Raw genomic sequence first — 19,822 nt, forward strand, 5'->3', positions numbered from 1 at the left:
AACACAGTGCTTGGTAACTTTGTTTTTAAAAGGCTGCTAGCCCTGCAAACAGTACACCATTATGCAGAGTTCACCGCTTCGCCACCCCCAATCAGAGTTCAGAGTTCACCCCTTCCCCCACATCAGACTGCAGAGTTCACCCCTTCTTCCCCCCACCCATCACAGTGCGGAGTTCACCCCTTTCACCCTCACCCATCAGAGTGCAGAGTTCACCCCTTACCCCCCATCAGAGGGCAGAGTTCACCCCTTCCCCCCACCCATCAGAGTGCAGGGTTCACCCCTCCCCCCCACTCATCAGAGTGCAGAGTTCACCCCTTCCCCCCACCCATCAGAGTGCAGAGTTCACCCTTCCCCCCAGCTATCAGGGTTCGGGGTTCACCACTTCCCCCCCAACCATCAGAGTGCAGAGTTCACCCCATCCCCCCCCCCACCACCTAACAGAGTGCAGAGTTCACCCCTTCCCCTGCCACTCATCAGAGGGCAAAGTTCACCCCTTGCCCCCCCCCCCGGCCCCCATCAGAGTGCAGAGTTCACCCCTTCCCCCCCACCCATCAGAGTGCAGGGTTCACCCCTTGCTCCCCCGCCCCCATCAGAGTGCAGGTTTCACCCCTTGCTCCCCCGCCCCCATCAGAGTGCAGGGTTCACCCCTTCTCCCCCACCCATCAGAGTGCAGGGTTCACCCCTTGCTCCCCCGCCTCCATCAGAGTGCAGGGTTCACCCCTACTCCCCCACCCATCAGAGTGCAGGGTTCACCCCTTCCTCACCTTGGTGGCGCCAGTTTTTCCTGGTCGCGAAAGTGAAGAATTGCTGTGGTTTAGATTTTAATTCATACAAATATATAATTTAAATATGTTAACTTGGGTCCCGTCGCAGAGCGGAGGAGGGACCGCCATGGAGCTTCGCCGCCGCCGGGAAGAACGGGCCCGACAATCCCAGTGTTGGGTTCCATGGCGGCCGCTGCCGCCCCGATTTTCCTGCCTTCTCGCCATGGAACCAACGCGGGCTGGGAACAAAATCCAGCTCACTGAAGCCACAGTGTGCTGTGGTGGAGAGGGTGAATTTAAGGTGATGGATGGGGGGGCCAATCAAGCGGGTTGCTTGTTCCTGGATGGCATCAAGCTTCTTGAGTGTCATTAAAGTTGCATTCCTCCAGGCAAGTGGAGAGTATTTCATCACACTCCTGACTTGTGCCTTGTAGATGTTGGACAGGCTTTGGAGAGTTGCCAAAGAATGCCCAGCCTCTGACCTGCTCTTGTAGCCACAGTGTACATGTACTGGTCAGCAAAGTTTCTGGTCAATGGTGACCCTCAGGATGGTGGGGGATTCAGCGATGGTAATGCCGTTGAATATCAAAGGTTGGTGATTAGACTCACTGTTGTTGGAGTTGGTCATTGCCTGGCAATGAGGGGTCTTGACAGGGTGGATATGGAAAGGATGTTTCCCCTTGTGGTAGAATCTAGAACTAGGAGACATTGTTGAAAAACAAGGGGTCACCCATTTAAGACAGAGATGAGGAGAAATGTTTTCTCAGAGGGTCGCGAGTCTTTGGAATTCTCTTCCTCAAAAGGCGGTGGAAGCAGAGTCTATGAATATTTTTAAGGCAGAGGTAGATAAATTCTTGATAAGCGAGGGGGTAGAAGGTTATCGAGGGTATGTGGAAATGTAGAGTCATCAGTTCAGCCATGAACTTACTGAATGGCAGACTAGGCTCGAAGGGCCAAGTGGCCTACTCCTGCTCCTCGTTCATATGTTTTGTGTGGCATAAATGTTGCCACTCATCAGCCCAAGCCTGAACCTTGTCAAAGACTTGCTGCATGTAGGCATGGACTGCTTCATTTTCTGAGGAGTTGCGAATGGAAGTGAACACTGTGCGATCATCAGTGAACATCCCCACTTCTGATCTTATGATGGAGGGAAGGTCATTGATGAAGCATCTGAAGATGATTGGACTCAACATATCTGGGGAATTTTCTACTTTGTTGGGTAGATACCAGTGTTGTAGCTGTACTGGAACAACATGGTTTAGATTAGATTAGAGATACAGCACTGAAACAGGCCCTTCGGCCCACCGAGTCTGTGCCGAACATCAACCACCCATTTATACTAATCCTACACTAATCCCATATTCCTACCAAACATCCCCACCTGTCCCTATATTTCCCTACCACCTACCTACACTAGTGACAATTTATAATGGCCAATTTACCTATCAACCTGCAAGTCTTTTGGCTTGTGGGAGGAAACCGGAGCACCCGGAGAAAACCCACTGCAGACACAGGGAGAACTTGCAAACTCCACACAGGCAGTACCTGGAATCGAACCCGGGTCCCTGGAGCTGTGAGGCTGCGGTGCTAACCACTGCGCCACTGTGCCGCCCTTAGAGGCACAGCTAATTGTGGAGCACAAGTCTTCAGAACTACAGCCAGGATGTTGTTGGAGCCCATAGCCTTTGGGTACCAGTGCCTTCAGCCGTTTCTTGATATCACGTGGAGTGAATCAAATTGGCTGAACACTGACATCTGTGACAGTGGGAACCTTAGGAGGAGGTCGAGATGGATCACCTACTCGGCAATTCTGGCAGAAGATGGTTGCAAATGCTTTTGCCTTGTCTTTTGAATTGACGTCATGGGCTCCCCCATCATTGAGGATGGGGATGTTTAGTGGAGCCTCCTCCTCCTGGTAGTTGTTTAATTAAAGTCAATGGAAATAAAAAATGAGGAGATGTAAAACAGGCTGCTGATTCACTATCACCTATTTTACACTATTACACACAATCAACATTTACTCCGTGGTCTGTTAAAATAAGGGGTGACATTTTAAGGAGCTTGTGGTGTGGCTGGGAGGGCAAACAAAATGACGTGGGGTGCCATTGGCCAGTGTGCGTAATGTTATCCTGCACCCATTCCATTATGTCTGCGTTGGGCACCGTGGCGGACGGCAAGTCCACTGGGAGGCGAATTGAGCCACTTAAGTGGCCCATTAAAGGTTGACTCCCACCTCTGTTGGCACTTAGCCAATGTCGGAGGGGCCCGCTGCTGCATGGAGACACTGCCAGGGCCTCCTAGTGGGCTTGGCTTGGTTGGTGGGGGGGGGGGGGGCGCCCTCCTACTTGGCTACTCTGCAATGGCTACCCCCACAACACAACCCCCCTGCCCTCTCCAAACCCCCTCCCACTACAGTGATCCTCGGGGCCTGCCTCCTCGATTTGCCGCAGTGAGCCCCAGCCCATTCACATTGTGTGGTGGTCAGCATCTATTATCATCATCTGCAACCCCCGCAGCGGCCACCGATCCTTAAAGGGGATGGCAGCCTTGACATCAGGCAATTAATTGCCTGCCCACCACTGAATGTGGCCAGGGGTCCAACAAATGGCCGAGGTGGGGTTACCCCCGCTCTCTGACTAGTCGCCAGGAACCCTGCCACCAGAATAAAATCTAGCCTAAGGTTTCATTGTTCTAAGAAAGGAATCCTCCCCAATCTCTTTCCAAGGTAATAAATCCTTTAATAAAGAAAATAAATATGAGGGTTGTGTGAAATTAGTATTATCTGTAAATGAACAAATGTATGTCTTGTTTGTAGGTTATAGGAAGGTGAAGAACTCAAAGGAGTAAAGCAAAGCTTTTTAAAAAGGAAGTCAAATTCACAATAATATTGGGCCCAGTGAAGTTCCGCACATTTGCTTTTAATACAATTATAGATATCCATAGTCCATTGTCTTTTACTCTACAACCAACCCCCCCACTCCCCAGTCTTATCCCCCAAAGGTGCTGATCGGTGTTAGGCCTGCTGGGCATGCTCTGGGTGAACTAAACAGTAGAGTTGATTCCCCAGTAGGTATTCCTGGAATGGAGCTGCATGGATAGGGAGCAATGGTCAGGAAAGCATGGATTCGGAGACTTTCATTTTATGCCCATTAATTTAAATGCATGGAATATAAATGTCTCCAAGTCCAATTTCCTGACCAGCATTCCTTGCTCGTGCCCAGAGCACCCAATCAGAGAATCAGCCCTAGTGAGTGCCGCAGGCTATTTGACCATGCATTTTTCAGTAACAGTCCCCAGAGAACTATCAGGCTCATGAATCTAGGCAACTTTTTCCCTCTCCAAATAGTGAAGCATTGATAATTGTAGCAGCTGTACTGTTGTGCCAGGTGAGATAAGCCAGGTCAGTACAAGCTTCTGCCTGTGCTACTGCCTCCTGGTTTGTGCAGCTTAGTTTCATACTCATTACCCAGAAACTCTGCCTCATATCCTTAAAAAGCCTTAGCGACACTCACATCAGATAAGAATTGGCATAAGTCCTGTTAAGACTCCAGGAAAGGACCCAGACCTTACTAGGATTTATCACCATACTATATCGGAGTTATGGCCTGCTGGAGTCATTGGGGGAAGCTGAGTGTAAGGCACAGTTAACAATTCAGAACATTTAAGGAAGTTAGGAAAAAAAGATTATCTTTACACTTATTTGTGATGATCTCACTGACTATATTGGACAAACAATCCAACAAAGCAACAGCCAATCAAGGAGATCGCAGATGAAGTGATCACAACAACCTTCACAGTGCCAGCTAAGTTTACCAAAGCTCCAACACCTGCTCCAACCAGGATTTGTGCCAACTGCACCATAGCAGTGAGTGCAGCACAGTCGATACCTTTACCCCTGCTTTCATTCGAAGCTGTTCCACCATTTGCTCTTTGAATCTGAAAACAGAGAAAGAGCAGAAACGTGCATATTTGAGGGGTCAATTTCACAGGAATTTTATGAGTGCCATAATGTTAATCATCATCATCATCTGTTTCATTATAAAGGGCTCCAGGAAAATATTTGAATTGGCAAAACAATTTTTGTTCAGCGAGAGCAAAGAACTGAAAGAAACATGAATAATCTTTGTTAGGAAAACAACAACAAATGAAGCAAAGTTTCACTCTGCAGTGATTAACATCATTGTATCTCATGTTTGTGAGTAAATGAATAAAGGGTTACACAGTATTACATAGTATTTACAGCACAGAAACAGACAATTTGGCCCAACAGATCCAGGCCTCTGTTTACATTCCACATGAGCCTATCCCCACCCTTCTTTACCTAACACCATCAAAATATCCTTCCATTCCTTTCTCCCTCATGTATTTATTTAACTTCCTCTTAAATGCATCAACACTAGTCAGTTCAGCTACTTCTTGTGGTAGCGTTCCATATTCTAATCACTCTCTGGGTGAAGAAGTTTCTCCTGAATTCCCTATTGGCTTCATTCGTGACTTGTGTATATTTGTGGCTCATAGTTCTGGTCATCCCTGTGGAAACATCTTCTCTCCATCTACCGTATCAAACGCTCTCATAATCTTAAAGGCCTCTTCATGTTACCCTTCAGTTTTTTTTTTCCCAAGAGAAAAGAGGCCGAGTGTGTTCAGTCTTTCAATATAGGTATAACCTCTCAGTTCTGGCATCACCCCAGTAAATTTTCTTTGCATCTTTCTCCAGTGTCTCTATATCTTTTATTTAATAATATGGAGACCAGAACTGTTCAAAGGACTCCAAATATGGTCTAACCAAGCTTCTGTACAAGGTTAATATAACTTCTCTGCTTTTCAATTCTATCCTGCTGGAAATGAACCTCAGTGCTTTTATTGGTTTATGTGACCTTTACCAGACACTTTATCGTGAAAATGGTGCTCCTGTAAGAAAATGTTAAATGAAAATAAGGGGAGAACTTGGACAGGACTTGAAAACAGGCATAAAGATCACAATACACAATTACCCCATGGCCATTCATTATAATGCACACAGCACGTTAGATTTGTGCTGCCTGCTGCCAGCACTATCCGTGCAGTTCACTGGCTGCACGCATCAGAAGGAGGTCCAATATCACAGGTAGCTAATGCTACTTAAAGGAAGCCTGCACTACTTAAAGGGGAAGTGCACTGTGGCTGCAGAAAGTGGTGGTAGTTCTTTGTGAGCTGAATCTATGCTGTCAAAGCTTGAAGAATGACTGAACATGGTAGAGAGTGTGTATCCAAGTTTTCTGATAACACACTGGAGGCTTTGATGGAAGAGGTAGAAAGCAGGAGAGATGTTCTGTATGCATAGGGGAAGTGGGGTGGTGGTGGGTGCAGGAGGATTTCCAGACACATGCTCAGGAGGCAGTGGGAACAGGTAGTGATAGAAGTCAATGTCAGGAGTGTTGCTCATTGAACATGGATGCAGTGCTAGAGAATGTATAACAATCTCACAAGAGTTAAGATGAGTGACAGCCACAGCCATGTGGCTGATTTTTGGATTGTCCATGGCTGTCCTTTCGTCAGAAGTCAGGGTCAGAAGAGAAGATTGTTGGGCACTGACTGAAGAAAGCCCCATTTGAGGGGGATGTTGGCTGTCTGGCAGGAGATGCCAGAAACAGTTAGGACTATCTGACAGTGCAGGATGATTTTCAATGATATCTCAAGGATGGACAGGGGAGATCAAGACACTGTTACCAAACCACATCCTATACTGCTGCTACAGCCTTCACTCACTTACTTACTTACCCATCACACTGTTGGTCAGAATCTGACTGCTGGGGAAATCATTTATTCAAAGGACAACCTCCGCAAGTACCATTATTAATCAAAACCACTTTGTCAATTTACTTTGTCTACACACAAACTTCTGCCAGTTCTCAAGGACACTCATTTGGAGAGATAATTCACATGTAGCTCTCACTGTAATGAGATGTAGGACCTCATAGGGGTGAAGTGTTCATGACATTTATGCGACTTCAACAAAAGGACAAGGTAGCCCACAACCAATGCCAAAGAAATTCAAACAGGAGAGGATCACCACCACAGAAAACCCTGGATAAAACTTTTGCTGTTTTTTTCTGATATTCCACTGCAACTTTGGCAGGAACCCCACAGAAATGCTGTAAAAGACCATTTATGCCACTTTTTTGGTGTTTCCACCGATCTTCCACTGAAATTATGGTGGACAATTGGGAGAAGGCCCACAGAAATTCCAGTTGCCCGAGTTTGCATGAACAGGAAGCATTAGACATCGTAGGGAGGTAGACAGGACAGGTTGCGGCAGCTTCCTGGGTAGATAATTTGCATGGAATCGCCCACTAGCTGCACGTAGATGGAATGGAAGTCTTTCCTCACATGAAATTGAAGGATTTTCAGGGCCTCATGCATTCTATCAACTGTCTTTGAAACCAAGCCTGTCTGTAAAATTGGATAGCTCTCTCTCTCTCTCTCTCTATCACTGTGCAAAAGTCTTTAGGTGCTTCCTGGAGCATCCAGTGAGATCCATAGCACTACAACTTTGACTGGTACAGACAATGCTGTTCTCTTGGTGGAAGCAAATGGCAGATCTTCATCCCGCAGTTTCCCCAACCACCTCCAAGGGAAGGCATGAATTTTTTAAATCAATGGCCTCAATTTTACCCCCATCACCCCCGCAAATAGGTTGGGTGGGGGGGGGGAAGTCAGGGGCATGAAAATATTGGGATTGAGCAAGAAGTCCACCCCTGTAAGAAATGTATTGCAATAATCATGGGTGATTTTAATCTTCATGTAGATTGGATGAATCAGATTGGCAAAGGTAGCCTAGAAGATCACAGAATTATTACAGTGCAGGAGCAGGCCATTCAGCCCATCGTGTCTGCACCAGCTCTCCAAGTGAGTAATTCACTAGTGCCACTACCCCGCCTTCTCCCCATAACCCTACACATTCGTCCTTTTCATAGAACAGACTAATTCCCTTTTGAATTCTTCAATTGAACCTGCCTCTGCCACTCTCAGGCACTGCATTCCAGACCTTAACCACTCGCTGCATGAAAAAGTCACTTTTGTTACTTTTGATTCTTATAGCAATTACTTTAAATCTTTGCCCCCTTGTTCTCGATCCTTTCATGAGTGGGAACAGTTTCTCCCTGTCTACTCTGTTCAGACCCCTCATGATTTTGAATACCTCTATCAAATTTCCTCTCAGTTTTCTCTTCAAGGAAAACAGTCCCAACTTCTCCAATCTATCTTCATAATTGAAGTTCCTAATCCCTGGAATTATTCTGGTGAACCTTTTCAGCACTCTTTCTAATGCCTTCACATCCTTCCTATAGTGCGGTGCCCAGAACTGGATGCAATACGCCTGCTGAGGCCAAACTAGTGTCTAATACAAGTTCAACATAACCTCCTTGCTCTTGTACGCTATGCCCCAATTAATAAAGCCCAGGATACTGTATGCTTTATTAAATGCTCTCTCAGCCTGTCCTGCCACCTTCAATGACTTATGCACATATCCCTCTGCTCCTGTACCCCCTTTAGATTTGTACACTTTATTTTATATTGTCTCTCCATGTTCTTCCTACCAAAATGCATCACTTCACATTTCTCCGTATTGAACATCATCTGCCACCTGTCTGCCCATTCCACCAACTTGTCTATGTCCTTTTGCAGTTCTACACTACCTTCCTCAAAGTTCACAATGGTTCCAAGTTTCGTATCATCTGCAAACTTTGAAATTGTGCCCTGTACACCAAGGTCTAGGCCATAGAGTCATTGAGTTATACAGCACAGAAACAGGCCCTTCAGTCCATTGTGTCTATGCGGGCCATCAAGCACCTAACTATTCTAACCCCATTTTCCACATTCGGTCTCCTCCAGTCCTCTGGCACCTCTCCTGTGGCCAGAGAGGATTTGAAAATTTGTGTCAGAGCCCCTGCAATCTCCTCCCTTGCCTCACATAACAGCCTGGGTTACATCTCATCTGGGCCTGGGGATTTATCCACTTTTAAGCCCGCTAAAACAGCTAATACTTCCTCCCTTTCAATGCTAATATTTTCAAGTAAATCACAGTCCCCCTTCCCTGATCTCTACACCTGCATCGTCCTTCTCCAGAGTGAACACAGATGAAAAGTAATCATTTAAAACCTCACCTATGTCCTCCAGCTCCACACACTGATTGCCACTTTGGTCCCTAATAGCCCCGCTCTTTCCCTGGTTATCTTCTTGCCCTTAATATACTTATAAAACGCCTTAGGATTTTCCTTTATCTTGCCCACCAGTTTTTTTTCATGTCCCCTCTTCGATCTCCTAATTACTTTTTTTTAGTGCCCCCATACACTTTCTATACTCCTCTAGTGCCTCCGCTGTTTTCAGCGCTCCGAATCTGCCATAAGCCTCCTTTTTTTTCCTGATCCAATCCTCTATATCCCTTGACATCCAGGGTTCCCAGGACTTGTTGGTTCTACCCTTCACCTTAATGGGTACATGTTGGCTCTGAACCCTCACTATTTCCTCTTTGAACGACTCCCACTGGTCTGATGTAGACTTTCCTACAAGTAGCTGCTCGCAGTTCACCCTGGCCAGATCCTGTTTTATCATATTAAAATCGGCCTTCCCCCAATTCAGTACCTTTATTTCCGGCCCGTCTTTGTCCTTTTCCATAACTACCTTAAATCTTACAGAGTTATGGTCACTAGCCCCAAAATGCTCCCTCACTGACACTGTCATTAATATATATCAGGAAAAGCAAGGGTCCCAACACTGACCCCTGGGGAACTCCACTACAAACATACCTCCAGCCTAAAAAAAATCCATTAACTACTACTCTTTGTTTTCTGTCATTCAGCCAATTCCATAACCATCTTGCGACTGTCCTGCTTTTTTTCATGAGCTATAACTGCTCACAAGTCTGTTGTGTGGCACTGTATCAAATGGCTTTTGGAAGTCCATATATACCACAGCAACCCTTTGTTACCTCTTCAAAATACTCCAGCAAGTTAGTTAAACATGATTTTCCCTTAAGGAATCCATGATGCCTTTCTTTAATTAATCCGCATTTATCCATGTGACAATTAATTTTGTCCTAAATTAATCTTTCCATATGTTTTCATTGCAGCAGCTTTTTCGGGAGCAGAGAGTGAGCGAGTGAGCAGCTGGGAAGCAGCTTTTTCGGGAGCAGAGAGTGAGCGAGTGAGCAGCTGGGAAGGTCAGTTTGAAAGTAAATTTAATTTCCTTTTGTTTTTCGGCGGAGGCCAGGGGGCTGCTGGGTAAGTAAAACACTATATATTTGGGCGGTTTAAAATAACTTTCCTTTCATTGCAGCAGCTTTTTCGGGAGCAGAGAGTGAGCGAGTGAGCGAGTGAGCAGCTGGGAAGGTCAGTTTGAAAGTAAATTTAATTTCCTTTTGTTTTTCGGCGGAGGCCAGGGGGCTGCTGGGTAAGTAAAACACTATATATTTGGGCGGTTTCTGAACCCGAGACACCGCACTTGTCGTGTCTCCCACCCGCCCTCCTCCTCTAACCAAAAAAAAAAGGACTCGGTGGGGTGTTTATAAGGTAAGGCTTTTTCGATTTCTCTGGTTTTATTGTGATTGGTAAAAACTTTTCGTTCCTTTTTCATTTAACTAAGTTAAGCTTAAGATTAAAAATGGCAGGAGATCTCAGACCCGTGTCATGCTCCTCTTGCTCAATGTGGGAGCTCAGGGACACGGCTGATGTCCCTGACTCCTTCACGTGCAGGAAGTGTGTCCAACTGCAGCTCTTGTTAGACCGCATGACGGCTCTCGAGCTGCGGATGGACTCACTTTGGAGCATGCGCGATGCTGAGGAGGTCGTGGATAGCACGTTTAGTGAATTGGTCACACCGCAGATTAGGATTGCTGAGGGAGAAAGGGAATGGGTGACCAAAAGGCAGAGAAAGAGCAGGAAGGCAGCGCAGGAGTCCCCTGCGGTCATCTCCCTCCAAAACAAGTATACCGTTTTGGATACTGTTGGGGGAGATGGCTCACCAGGGGAAGGCAGCAGTAGCCAGGTCCATGGCACCGTGGCTGGCTCTGCTGTTCAGAAGGGCGGGAAAAAGAGTGGAAGGGCTATAGTCGTAGGGGATTCGATTGTAAGGGGAGTAGATAGGCGGTTCTGTGGTCGAAAACGAGGCTCCCGAATGGTATGTTGCCTCCCAGGTGCACGGGTCAGGGACGTCTCAGATCGGCTGCAGAACATTCTAAAGGGGGAGGGTGAACAGCCAGTTGTCATTGTGCACATAGGCACTAATGATATAGGTAAAAAACGGGATGAGGTCCTACAAGCAGAGTTTAGGGAGTTAGGAGCCAAGTTAAAAAGTAGGACCTCAGAGGTAGTAATCTCAGGATTACTACCAGTGCCACGTGATAGTCAGAGTAAAAATGAAAGAATAGTCAGGATGAATGCGTGGCTTGAGAGATGGTGCAGGAAGGAGGGGTTCAGATTTTTGGGACATTGGGACCGGTTCTGGGGGAGGTGGGACTATTACAAATTGGACGGTCTACACCTGGGCCGGACTGGAACCAATGTCCTTGGAGGTGCTTTTGCTAACGCTGTTGGGGAGGGTTTAAACTAATGTGGCAGGGGGATGGAAACCAATTGAGGTCAGTTGACAGTAAGGAGGTAGTAACAAAAGCCTGTAAGGAACTAGATAATGAAGTCAGTGTGACTAAGGGGAAGAACAGGCAGGGAGCAGATGATGAATATAAAGGGACTGGTGGTCTGAGGTGCATTTGTTTTAATGCAAGAAGTGTAGTAGGTAAGGCAGATGAACTTAGGGCTTGGATTAGTACCTGGGAGTATGATGTTATTGCTATTACTGAGACTTGGTTGAGGGAAGGGCATGATTGGCAACTAAATATCCCAGGATATCGATGCTTCAGGCGGGATAGAGAGGGAGGTAAAAGGGGTGGAGGAGTTGCATTACTGGTCAAAGAGGATATCACAGCTGTGCTGAAGGAGGGCACTATGGAGGACTCGAGCAGTGAGGCAATATGGACAGAACTCAGAAATAGGAAGGGTGCGGTAACAATGTTGGGGCTGTACTACAGGCCTCCCAACAGCGAGCGTGAGATAGAGGTACAAATATGTAAACAGATTATGGAAAGATGTAGGAGCAACAGGGTGGTGGTGATAGGAGATTTTAATTTTCCCAACATTGACTGGTATTCGCTTAGTGTTAGAGGTCCAGATGGAGCAGAATTTGTAAGGAGCATCCAGGAAGGTTTTCTAGAGCAGTATGTAAATAGTCCAACTCGGGAAGGGGCCATACTGCACCTGGTGTTGGGGAATGAGCCCGGCCAGGTTGTTGAAGTTTCAGTAGGGGACTACTTTGGGAATAGTGATCACAATTCCGTAAGCTTTAAAATACTCATGGACAAAGACGAGAGTGGTCCTAAAGGAAGAGTGCTAAATTGGGGGAAGGCCAACTATACCAAAATTCGGCAGGAGCTGGGAAATGTAGATTGGGAGCAGCTGTTTGAAGGTAAATCCACATGTGATATGTGGGAGGCTTTTAAAGAGAGGTTGATTAGCGTTCAGGAGAGACATGTTCCTGTGAAAATGAGGGATAGAAATGGCAAGATTAGGGAACCATGGATGACAGGTGAAATTGTGAGACTAGCTAAGAGGAAAAAGGAAGCATACATAAGGTGTAGGCGGCTGATGAAAGACGAAGCTTTGAAAGAATATCGGGAATGTAGGACCAATCTGAAACGAGGAATTAAGAGGGCTAAAAGGGGTCATGAAATATCTTTAGCAAACAGGGTTAAGGAAAATCCCAAAGCCTTTTATTCATATATAAGGAGAAAGAGGGTAACTAGAGAAAGGATTGGCCCACTAAAGGACAAAGGAGGAATGTTATGCTTGGACTCAGAGAAAATGGGTGAGATTCTAAACGAGTACTTTGCATCGGTATTCACCGAGGAGAGGGACATGACGGATGTTGAGGTTAGGAACAGATGTTTGATTACTCTAGGTCAAGTCGGCATAAGGAGGGAGGAAGTGTTGGGTATTCTAAAGGGCATTAAGGTGGACAAGTCCCCAGGTCCGGATGGGATCTATCCCAGGTTACTGAGGGAAGCGAGAGAGGAAATAGCTGGGGCCTTAACAGATATCTTTGCAGCATCCTTAAACACGGGTGAGGTCCCGGAGGACTGGAGAATTGCTAATGTTGTCCCCTTGTTTAAGAAGGGTAGCAGGGATAATCCAGGTAATTATAGACCGGTGAGCCTGACGTCAGTGGTAGGGAAGCTGCTGGAGAAGATACTGAGGGATAGGATCTATTCCCATTTGGAAGAAAATGGGCTCATCAGTGATAGGCAACATGGTTTTGTGCAGGGTAGGTCATGTCTTACCAACTTAATAGAATTCTTTGAGGAAGTGACAAAGTTGATTGATGAGGGAAGGGCTGTCGATGTCATATACATGGACTTCAGTAAGGCGTTTGATAAGGTTCCCCATGGCAGGCTGATGGAGAAAGTGAAGGCGCTTGGGGTCCAAGGTGTACTAGCTAGATGGATAAAGAACTGGCTGGGCAACAGGAGACAGAGAGTAGCAGTAGAGGGGAGTTTCTCAAAATGGAGACGTGTGACCAGTGGTGTTCAACAGGGATCCGTGCTGGGACCACTGTTATTTGTGATATACATTAATGATTTGGAGGAAAGTATAGGTGGACTGATTAGCAAGTTTGCAGACGACACTAAGATTGGTGGAGTAGCAGATAGTGAAGGGGACTGTCAGAGAATACAGCAGAATATAGATAGATTAGAGAGTTGGGCAGAGAAATGGCAGATGGAGTTCAATCAGGGCAAATGCGAGGTGATGCATTTTGGAAGATCCAATTCAAGAGTGAACTATACAGTAAATGGAAAAGTCCTGGGGAAAATTGATGTCCAGAGAGATTTGGGTGTTCAGGTCCACTGTTCCCTGAAGGTGGCAACGCAGGTAAATAGAGTGGTCAAGAAGGCATACGGCATGCTTTCCTTCATCGGACGGGGCATTGAGTACAAGAGTTGGCAGGTCATGTTACAGTTGTATAGGACTTTGGTTCGGCCACATTTGGAATACTGCGTACAGTTCTGGTCGCCACATTATCAAAAGGATGTGGATGCTTTGGAGAGGGTGCAGAGGAGGTTCACCAGGATGTTGCCTGGTATGGAGGGCGCTAGCTATGAAGAGAGGTTGAGTAGATTAGGATTATTTTCATTAGAAAGACGGAGGTTGAGGGGGGACCTGATTGAGGTGTACAAAATCATGAGAGGTATAGACAGGGTGGACAGCAAGAGGCTTTTTCCCAGAGTGGCGGTTTCAATTACTAGAGGACACGAGTTCAAAGTGAAAGGGGAAATGTTTAGGGGGGATATGCGTGGAAAGTTCTTTACACAGAGGGTGGTGGGCACCTGGAACGCGTTGCCAGCGGAGGTGGTAGACGCGGGCACGATGGAGTCTTTTAAGATGTATCTAGACAGATACATGAATGGGCAGGAAGAAAAGAGATACAGAACCTTAGAAAATAGGCGACATGTTTAGAGAGAGGATCTGGATCGGCGCAGTCTTGGAGGGCCGAAGGGCCTGTTCCTGTGCTGTAATTATCTTTGTTCTTTGTTCTTTGTTTCCCCACCACTGAAGTTAAATTGACTGGCCTGTAGTTGCTGGGCTTATCTTTGCACCATTTTTTGAACAAGGGTGCAATGTTTGCAATTTTTCAGTCCTTTGGCACCACCCCTGAGTCTAAGGAAGACTAGTGCCTCCACAATTTCCACTCTCACTTCCCAGTATCCTTGGATGCAACTCATCTATTCCTGGTGCCTTATCCACCTTAAGTACAGACAGCTTATCCAACACTTCCTCCTTATCAATTTTAACCCTTCTGGTGTCTGAATTACCACCTCTTTCACCATTGCCTGGGTTGCATCTTCTTCCTTGGTAAAAACCGATGCAAAGTATTCACTTAATACCTCAGCTATGCCCTCTGCCTCCATGCGCAAATCCCGTTGTTGGTCCCTAATCGGCCCCACTCCTTTTACCACGCTTTTACTATTTATCTGTCTATAGAAAACTTTAAGAACATAAGAAATAGGAGCAGGAGTAGGCCATTCGGCCCTTCAAGCCTGCCCCGCTATTCAATAAAATTATGCCTGATCTGCCCCAGACCTCAACTATTCTTTCGTGCCAGCTCCTCATAGCCCCCAACTCCCCGATATTTCAAAAATCTATCTCCTCTTTAAATACTTTCAGTGATCTAGCCTCCACAACTCTCTGGGGTAGAGAATTCCAGACATTCACTACCCTCAGATAAGAAATTCCTTCGCATCTCAGTTTTAAATGAGTGTCCCTTTATTCTGTAACTACGTCCCCTAGTTCGAGATTCCCCACTAGTGGAACATCTTCTCAACCCTGTCAAGCTCCCTCAGAATCTTGTATGTTGCAATAAGATCACCCCTCATTCTTCTAAACTCTAATGAATAAAGGCCTATCCTGTTTAGTCGTTCTTGATAAGTCAACCCTTTCATTCCACGAATCAGCCTAGTGAATCTCTTTTGAACTGCCTCCAATGCCAGTATATCCTTTCTTAAATATGGAGACCAAAACTGTACATAGTACTCCAGGTGCAGCCTGACCAACACCCTGTACAGCTGTAACAAGACTTCCTATTTTTAAACTCCAAACCCCGAGCAATAAAGGCCAACATGCCATTTGCCTTCTTAATTACTTGCTGCATCTGCATGCTAGCTTTTTGTGTTTCACGTACAAGAACACCCAGATCCCTCTGTGCTGCACTTTTTTGGAGTCTCTCTCCATTTAAAAGAAAGTCTGCCTTTTGATTCTTCCTACCAAAGTGCATGACCTCACACTTTCCTACATTAAACTCCATCTGCCAAGTTTTTGCCCACTCACTCAACCTATCTATATCCCCTTGCAGATTCCTTATGTCCTCGTCACAACATGCCCTCCCACCTATTTTTGTATAGTCAGCAAATCTGGACATATTACACGTTAACTCTGCTTCTCTTTCCACAGATGCTGCCAGACCTGCTGAGTGATTCCAGCATTTCTTGTTCTTGTTTCATATTACACTCTGTCCCCTCTTTCAAGCCATTAATATAGATAGTAAATAATTGAGGCCCTAGGACTGATTCTTGTGGCACTCCACTAGTTCCATCTTTCCAACCTGAAAAAAGACCCATTAATCCTGACTCTCTGTCTTCTGCGTGTTAACCAATCCTCAATGCATGCCAACACATTACCCCCAATACCGTGAACTCCTATCTTGTGCAATAATCTTTTATGTGGCACCTTATCGAATGCCTTCTGGAAATCCAAATACACTACATTTACCTGTTCCCCTTTATCAATTCTGTTTGTTATATCATCAAAGAACTCTGGCAAATTTGTCAAACATGATTTCCCTTTCACAAAACCATGTTGACTCTGTTTGATTGCATTAAGCTTTTCTAAATGTCCTGCTATTTCTTCCTTAATAATGGACTCTAGCATTTTCCCAATGACTGATGTTAGGCTGACTGGCCTATAGTTTCCTGCTTTTTGTCTCTCTCTCTTCTTGAACAGGGGCGTCACATTAGCAGTTTTACAATCCCCTGGGACCCTCCCGGAATCCAGTGAGTTACGGAATATTTCAACCAAAGCCTCCACTATCTCTGCAGCCACTTCCTTTAAAACCCTTGGATATAGGCCATCAGGTCCTGGCAACTTGTCTGCCTTTAGTCCCACTAGTTTGTCAAGTACTTTGTCCCTCGTGATAGAGACTGTTACAAGATCTTTCCTCCCATTAGCTCCTTGCTTGTCTGATATATGTGGGATGTTTACAGTGTTCTCCACCGTGAAGACTGATGCAAAATATTGGTTTAAATTATCTGCCATTTCCCTGTTCCCTGTTATCAATTCTCCAGTCGCATCCTCCAAGGGTCCCATGCTCACTTTAGCTACTCTCTTTTTATATACCTGTAGAAGCTCTTGCTGTTTGTTTTTATATTTCTTGCCAATTTACTTTCATAATCAATTTTCTCTCCCTTTATTGGCTTTTTAGTCCTCTGCTGCTGGTTCCTAAAAAATTCCCAATCCTCTGGTCTACCACTAGTTTTCATGCTTTGTATGCCTTAGTTTTTGATTGGATACTCTCCTTGATCGCCTTTGTTAAGCACAGGTGGTTCATCCTTCTCATAGAGTCCTTCTTTTTGACCGGGATAAATTTTTGCTGAGCGTTATGAAATATCTGCTTAAATATCTGCCACTGCTCATCCACTGACCTTCCCCTTAGTCTATTTTCCCAGCCCGGTTTTGACAACTCTTTCTTCATACCTCCATAATTGTCCTTGTTTAAGTTGAGGACACTGATTTGAGACCCAAGTTGCTCGCCCTCAAACTGAATTTGAAATTCTACCATGTTGTGATCGCTACCCCCAAGAGGATCCTTAACTATGGTAACTCTTATTAATCCTACCTCATTACACATTACTAGATCTAAAATAACCTGTTCCTGGGTAGGTTCTGTAATGTATTGATCTAAGTAACAATCCCTGATGCACTCTACAAATTTATCTTCCATGTTACCTCTACTCAATGACAATTAGGGATGGGCAATAAATGCTGGCTTAGCCAGCGACGCCCACATCCCATGAATGAATAAAAAAAAAAATCTGATTTGTCCAGTCAATGCACATTAAAATCACCCATGACAATTTTTGCACCCTTCTTACATACCTCTGTTATTTCCCAATTTATACTTTGTCCTACAGTGAGGCAACTCTGCAGGGGCCTAGAGACGACTCCCACCCGTGACTTTTTCCCTTGCTATTCCTTATTTCCACCCAAACTGATCCCACATCACGATCTATTGCATCTATATCACTACTCACCACTGCACTGATACCTTCCTTTATTAACAAAGCTACCCCACCTCATTTTCCTTTTTGCCTATTTTTCCAGAAAGTCAAATACCCTTGAATATTGAGTTCCCAGTCTTGGTCACCCTGCAACTACGTCTCTGTAATAGTTATCAAGTCATATTCATTTATTTCTATTTGTGCCATTAACTCATCCATCTTGTTACAAACCTGCGTGCATTCAGATAAACAGCCTTAAGCTTTGACTTTTTACCATTATTACTCATTCTGGTTCTAATTTCTGCTACACGCTTCTGCTTACATTTTCTGCCCCTTCCTGTCACACTTTGATTATCGTTCGCCTCTTCACTATCCTGCATCTCTGCTCTCTCATTTCTTTTTGATTTTATAAACTTCCCTTCAATTGAACCCTCCCCCACAATAATTAGTTTAAAATCCTATCTACAACCCTAGTTATATGATTCACCAGGACACTGGTCCAGCATGTTTCAAATGAAGCCCGTCCCAATGGAACAGCTCTCTCCTTCCCCAGTACTGGTGCCAGTGCCCCATGAACCGGAACCCATTTCTTTCACACCAATCTTTGAGCCACACATTTACCTCTCTAATCTATTTACCCTGTGCCAATTTGCACGTGGCTCAGGTAGTAATCCGAAAATTATTACCTTTGAGGTTCTGCTTTTTAATTTAGCCCCGAGCTGCTCATAGTCCCTCAGCACAACCTCTTTCCTAGTCCTACCTATGTTGTTGGTACCTACATGGACCACGACAACTGGATCCTTCCCCTCCCACTCCAAGTTCCTCTCTAGCCCAGATGAGATGTCCTTAACCTTGGCACCAGGTAGGCAACACAGCCTTTGGGACTCCCTGTCTTTGCTGCAGAGAACAGTATCTATTCCCCTATCTATTCCCCAGCTTGTACACACTACTGAGTCAGCGGCACTTGAGATGGCTTGGCCATGTGAGCCGCATGGAAGATGGCAGGATCCCCAAAGACACATTGTACAGCGAGCTCGCCACTGGTATCAGACCCACCGGCCGTCCATGTTTCCGCTATAAAGACGTCTGCAAACGCGACATGAAATCCTGTGACATTGATCACAAGTCGTGGGAGTCAGTTGCCAGCGTTCGCCAGAGCTGGCGGGCAGCCATAAAGACGGGGCTAAAATGTGGCGAGTCGAAGAGACTTAGTAGTTGGCAGGAAAAAAGTCAGAGGCGCAAGGGGAGAGCCAACTGTGCAACAGCCCCGACAAACAAATTTCTCTGCAGTACCTGTGGAAGAGCCTGTCACTCTAGAATTAGCCTTTATAGCCACTCCAGGCGCTGCTTCACAAACCACTGACCACCTCCAGGCGCATATCCATTGTCTCTCGAGATAAGGAGGCCCAAAAGAAAGAATGCTATCCCCTATTACTACTACATTTCTCTTTTCTCCCCCCACGTGAATGGCGCTCTGAACCACAGTGCTGTGGCCAGTTCACTCATCCTCCCTGAAGTCTGTGCCCTCGTCCACACTGGGAGCAAGAACCTTGTACCTACTGGATAAGGGCACTGGCTGAGGCTCCTCCAAAACTAAATTCTGGATCCCCATACCTGCCTCACTCGCAGTCACGCTCTCCTGTCCCTGACCATGGTCCAAATTTGATGTAATTAATTTAAGGGGTGTACACAGCATCCAGGTAACTCTTCCCCTCCCTGATGTGTCGCAGTGTCCGCAGCTCGGACTCCAGCTCATCAACTCTGAGCTGAAGGTCCTTGAGCAGTCAACACTTGCTGCAGATGTGGCCATTGTGGATCGGCGTCAACCAGCACCCACATACTACAGCTGCAACTCATCGTCTGCCCAGCCATCTCTATTCTATTTAATTAATTAATATGGATGTTAAATATTTGGATGTTTGATGCTATGTTTGATTCAAATTAAATTAAAAGTACCTGTTTAAACAATCAATTGTAATTAATACTTATAGTCCTGCTCTGTGTTTATACCCGTATTATAAACTTTGGGATTCCATTTTATGTTAGCTGCCAGTCTCTGTTCATACTGTCTCTTTGCTTCTCTTATTTGCTTTTTCAGTTCCCCTCTTCTTCTTCTTTTACTTCTTTGACCTCCTTGTCTCGAGAGACAATGGGTATGCACCTAGAGGTGGTCAGTGGTTTGTGGAGCAGCGCCTGGAGTGGC

At 45.6% G+C, this 19,822-nt stretch overlaps 1 protein-coding gene across 1 annotated transcript in view; it reads right to left on the bottom strand.

The window, feature by feature from the left end:
• Positions 1-4,408: 4,408 nt before the first annotated feature.
• slc45a2 (solute carrier family 45 member 2) overlaps positions 4,409-19,822 on the bottom strand; it is a 94,178-nt gene continuing 78,764 nt past the window's right edge. The window contains exons 7-8 of the mRNA XM_068009820.1: positions 8,269-8,282; positions 4,409-4,692 (exon numbers count right to left, since the gene is read on the bottom strand). Coding sequence (XP_067865921.1) covers positions 4,476-4,692; positions 8,269-8,282 — 231 coding nt within the window. The 3' untranslated portion in view covers positions 4,409-4,475. The remainder of the gene's footprint in view (positions 4,693-8,268; positions 8,283-19,822) is intronic.

The sequence above is a fragment of the Heterodontus francisci genome, chromosome 1, assembly GCF_036365525.1.
Source record: "Heterodontus francisci isolate sHetFra1 chromosome 1, sHetFra1.hap1, whole genome shotgun sequence".
Lineage (NCBI taxonomy): Eukaryota > Metazoa > Chordata > Chondrichthyes > Heterodontiformes > Heterodontidae > Heterodontus > Heterodontus francisci.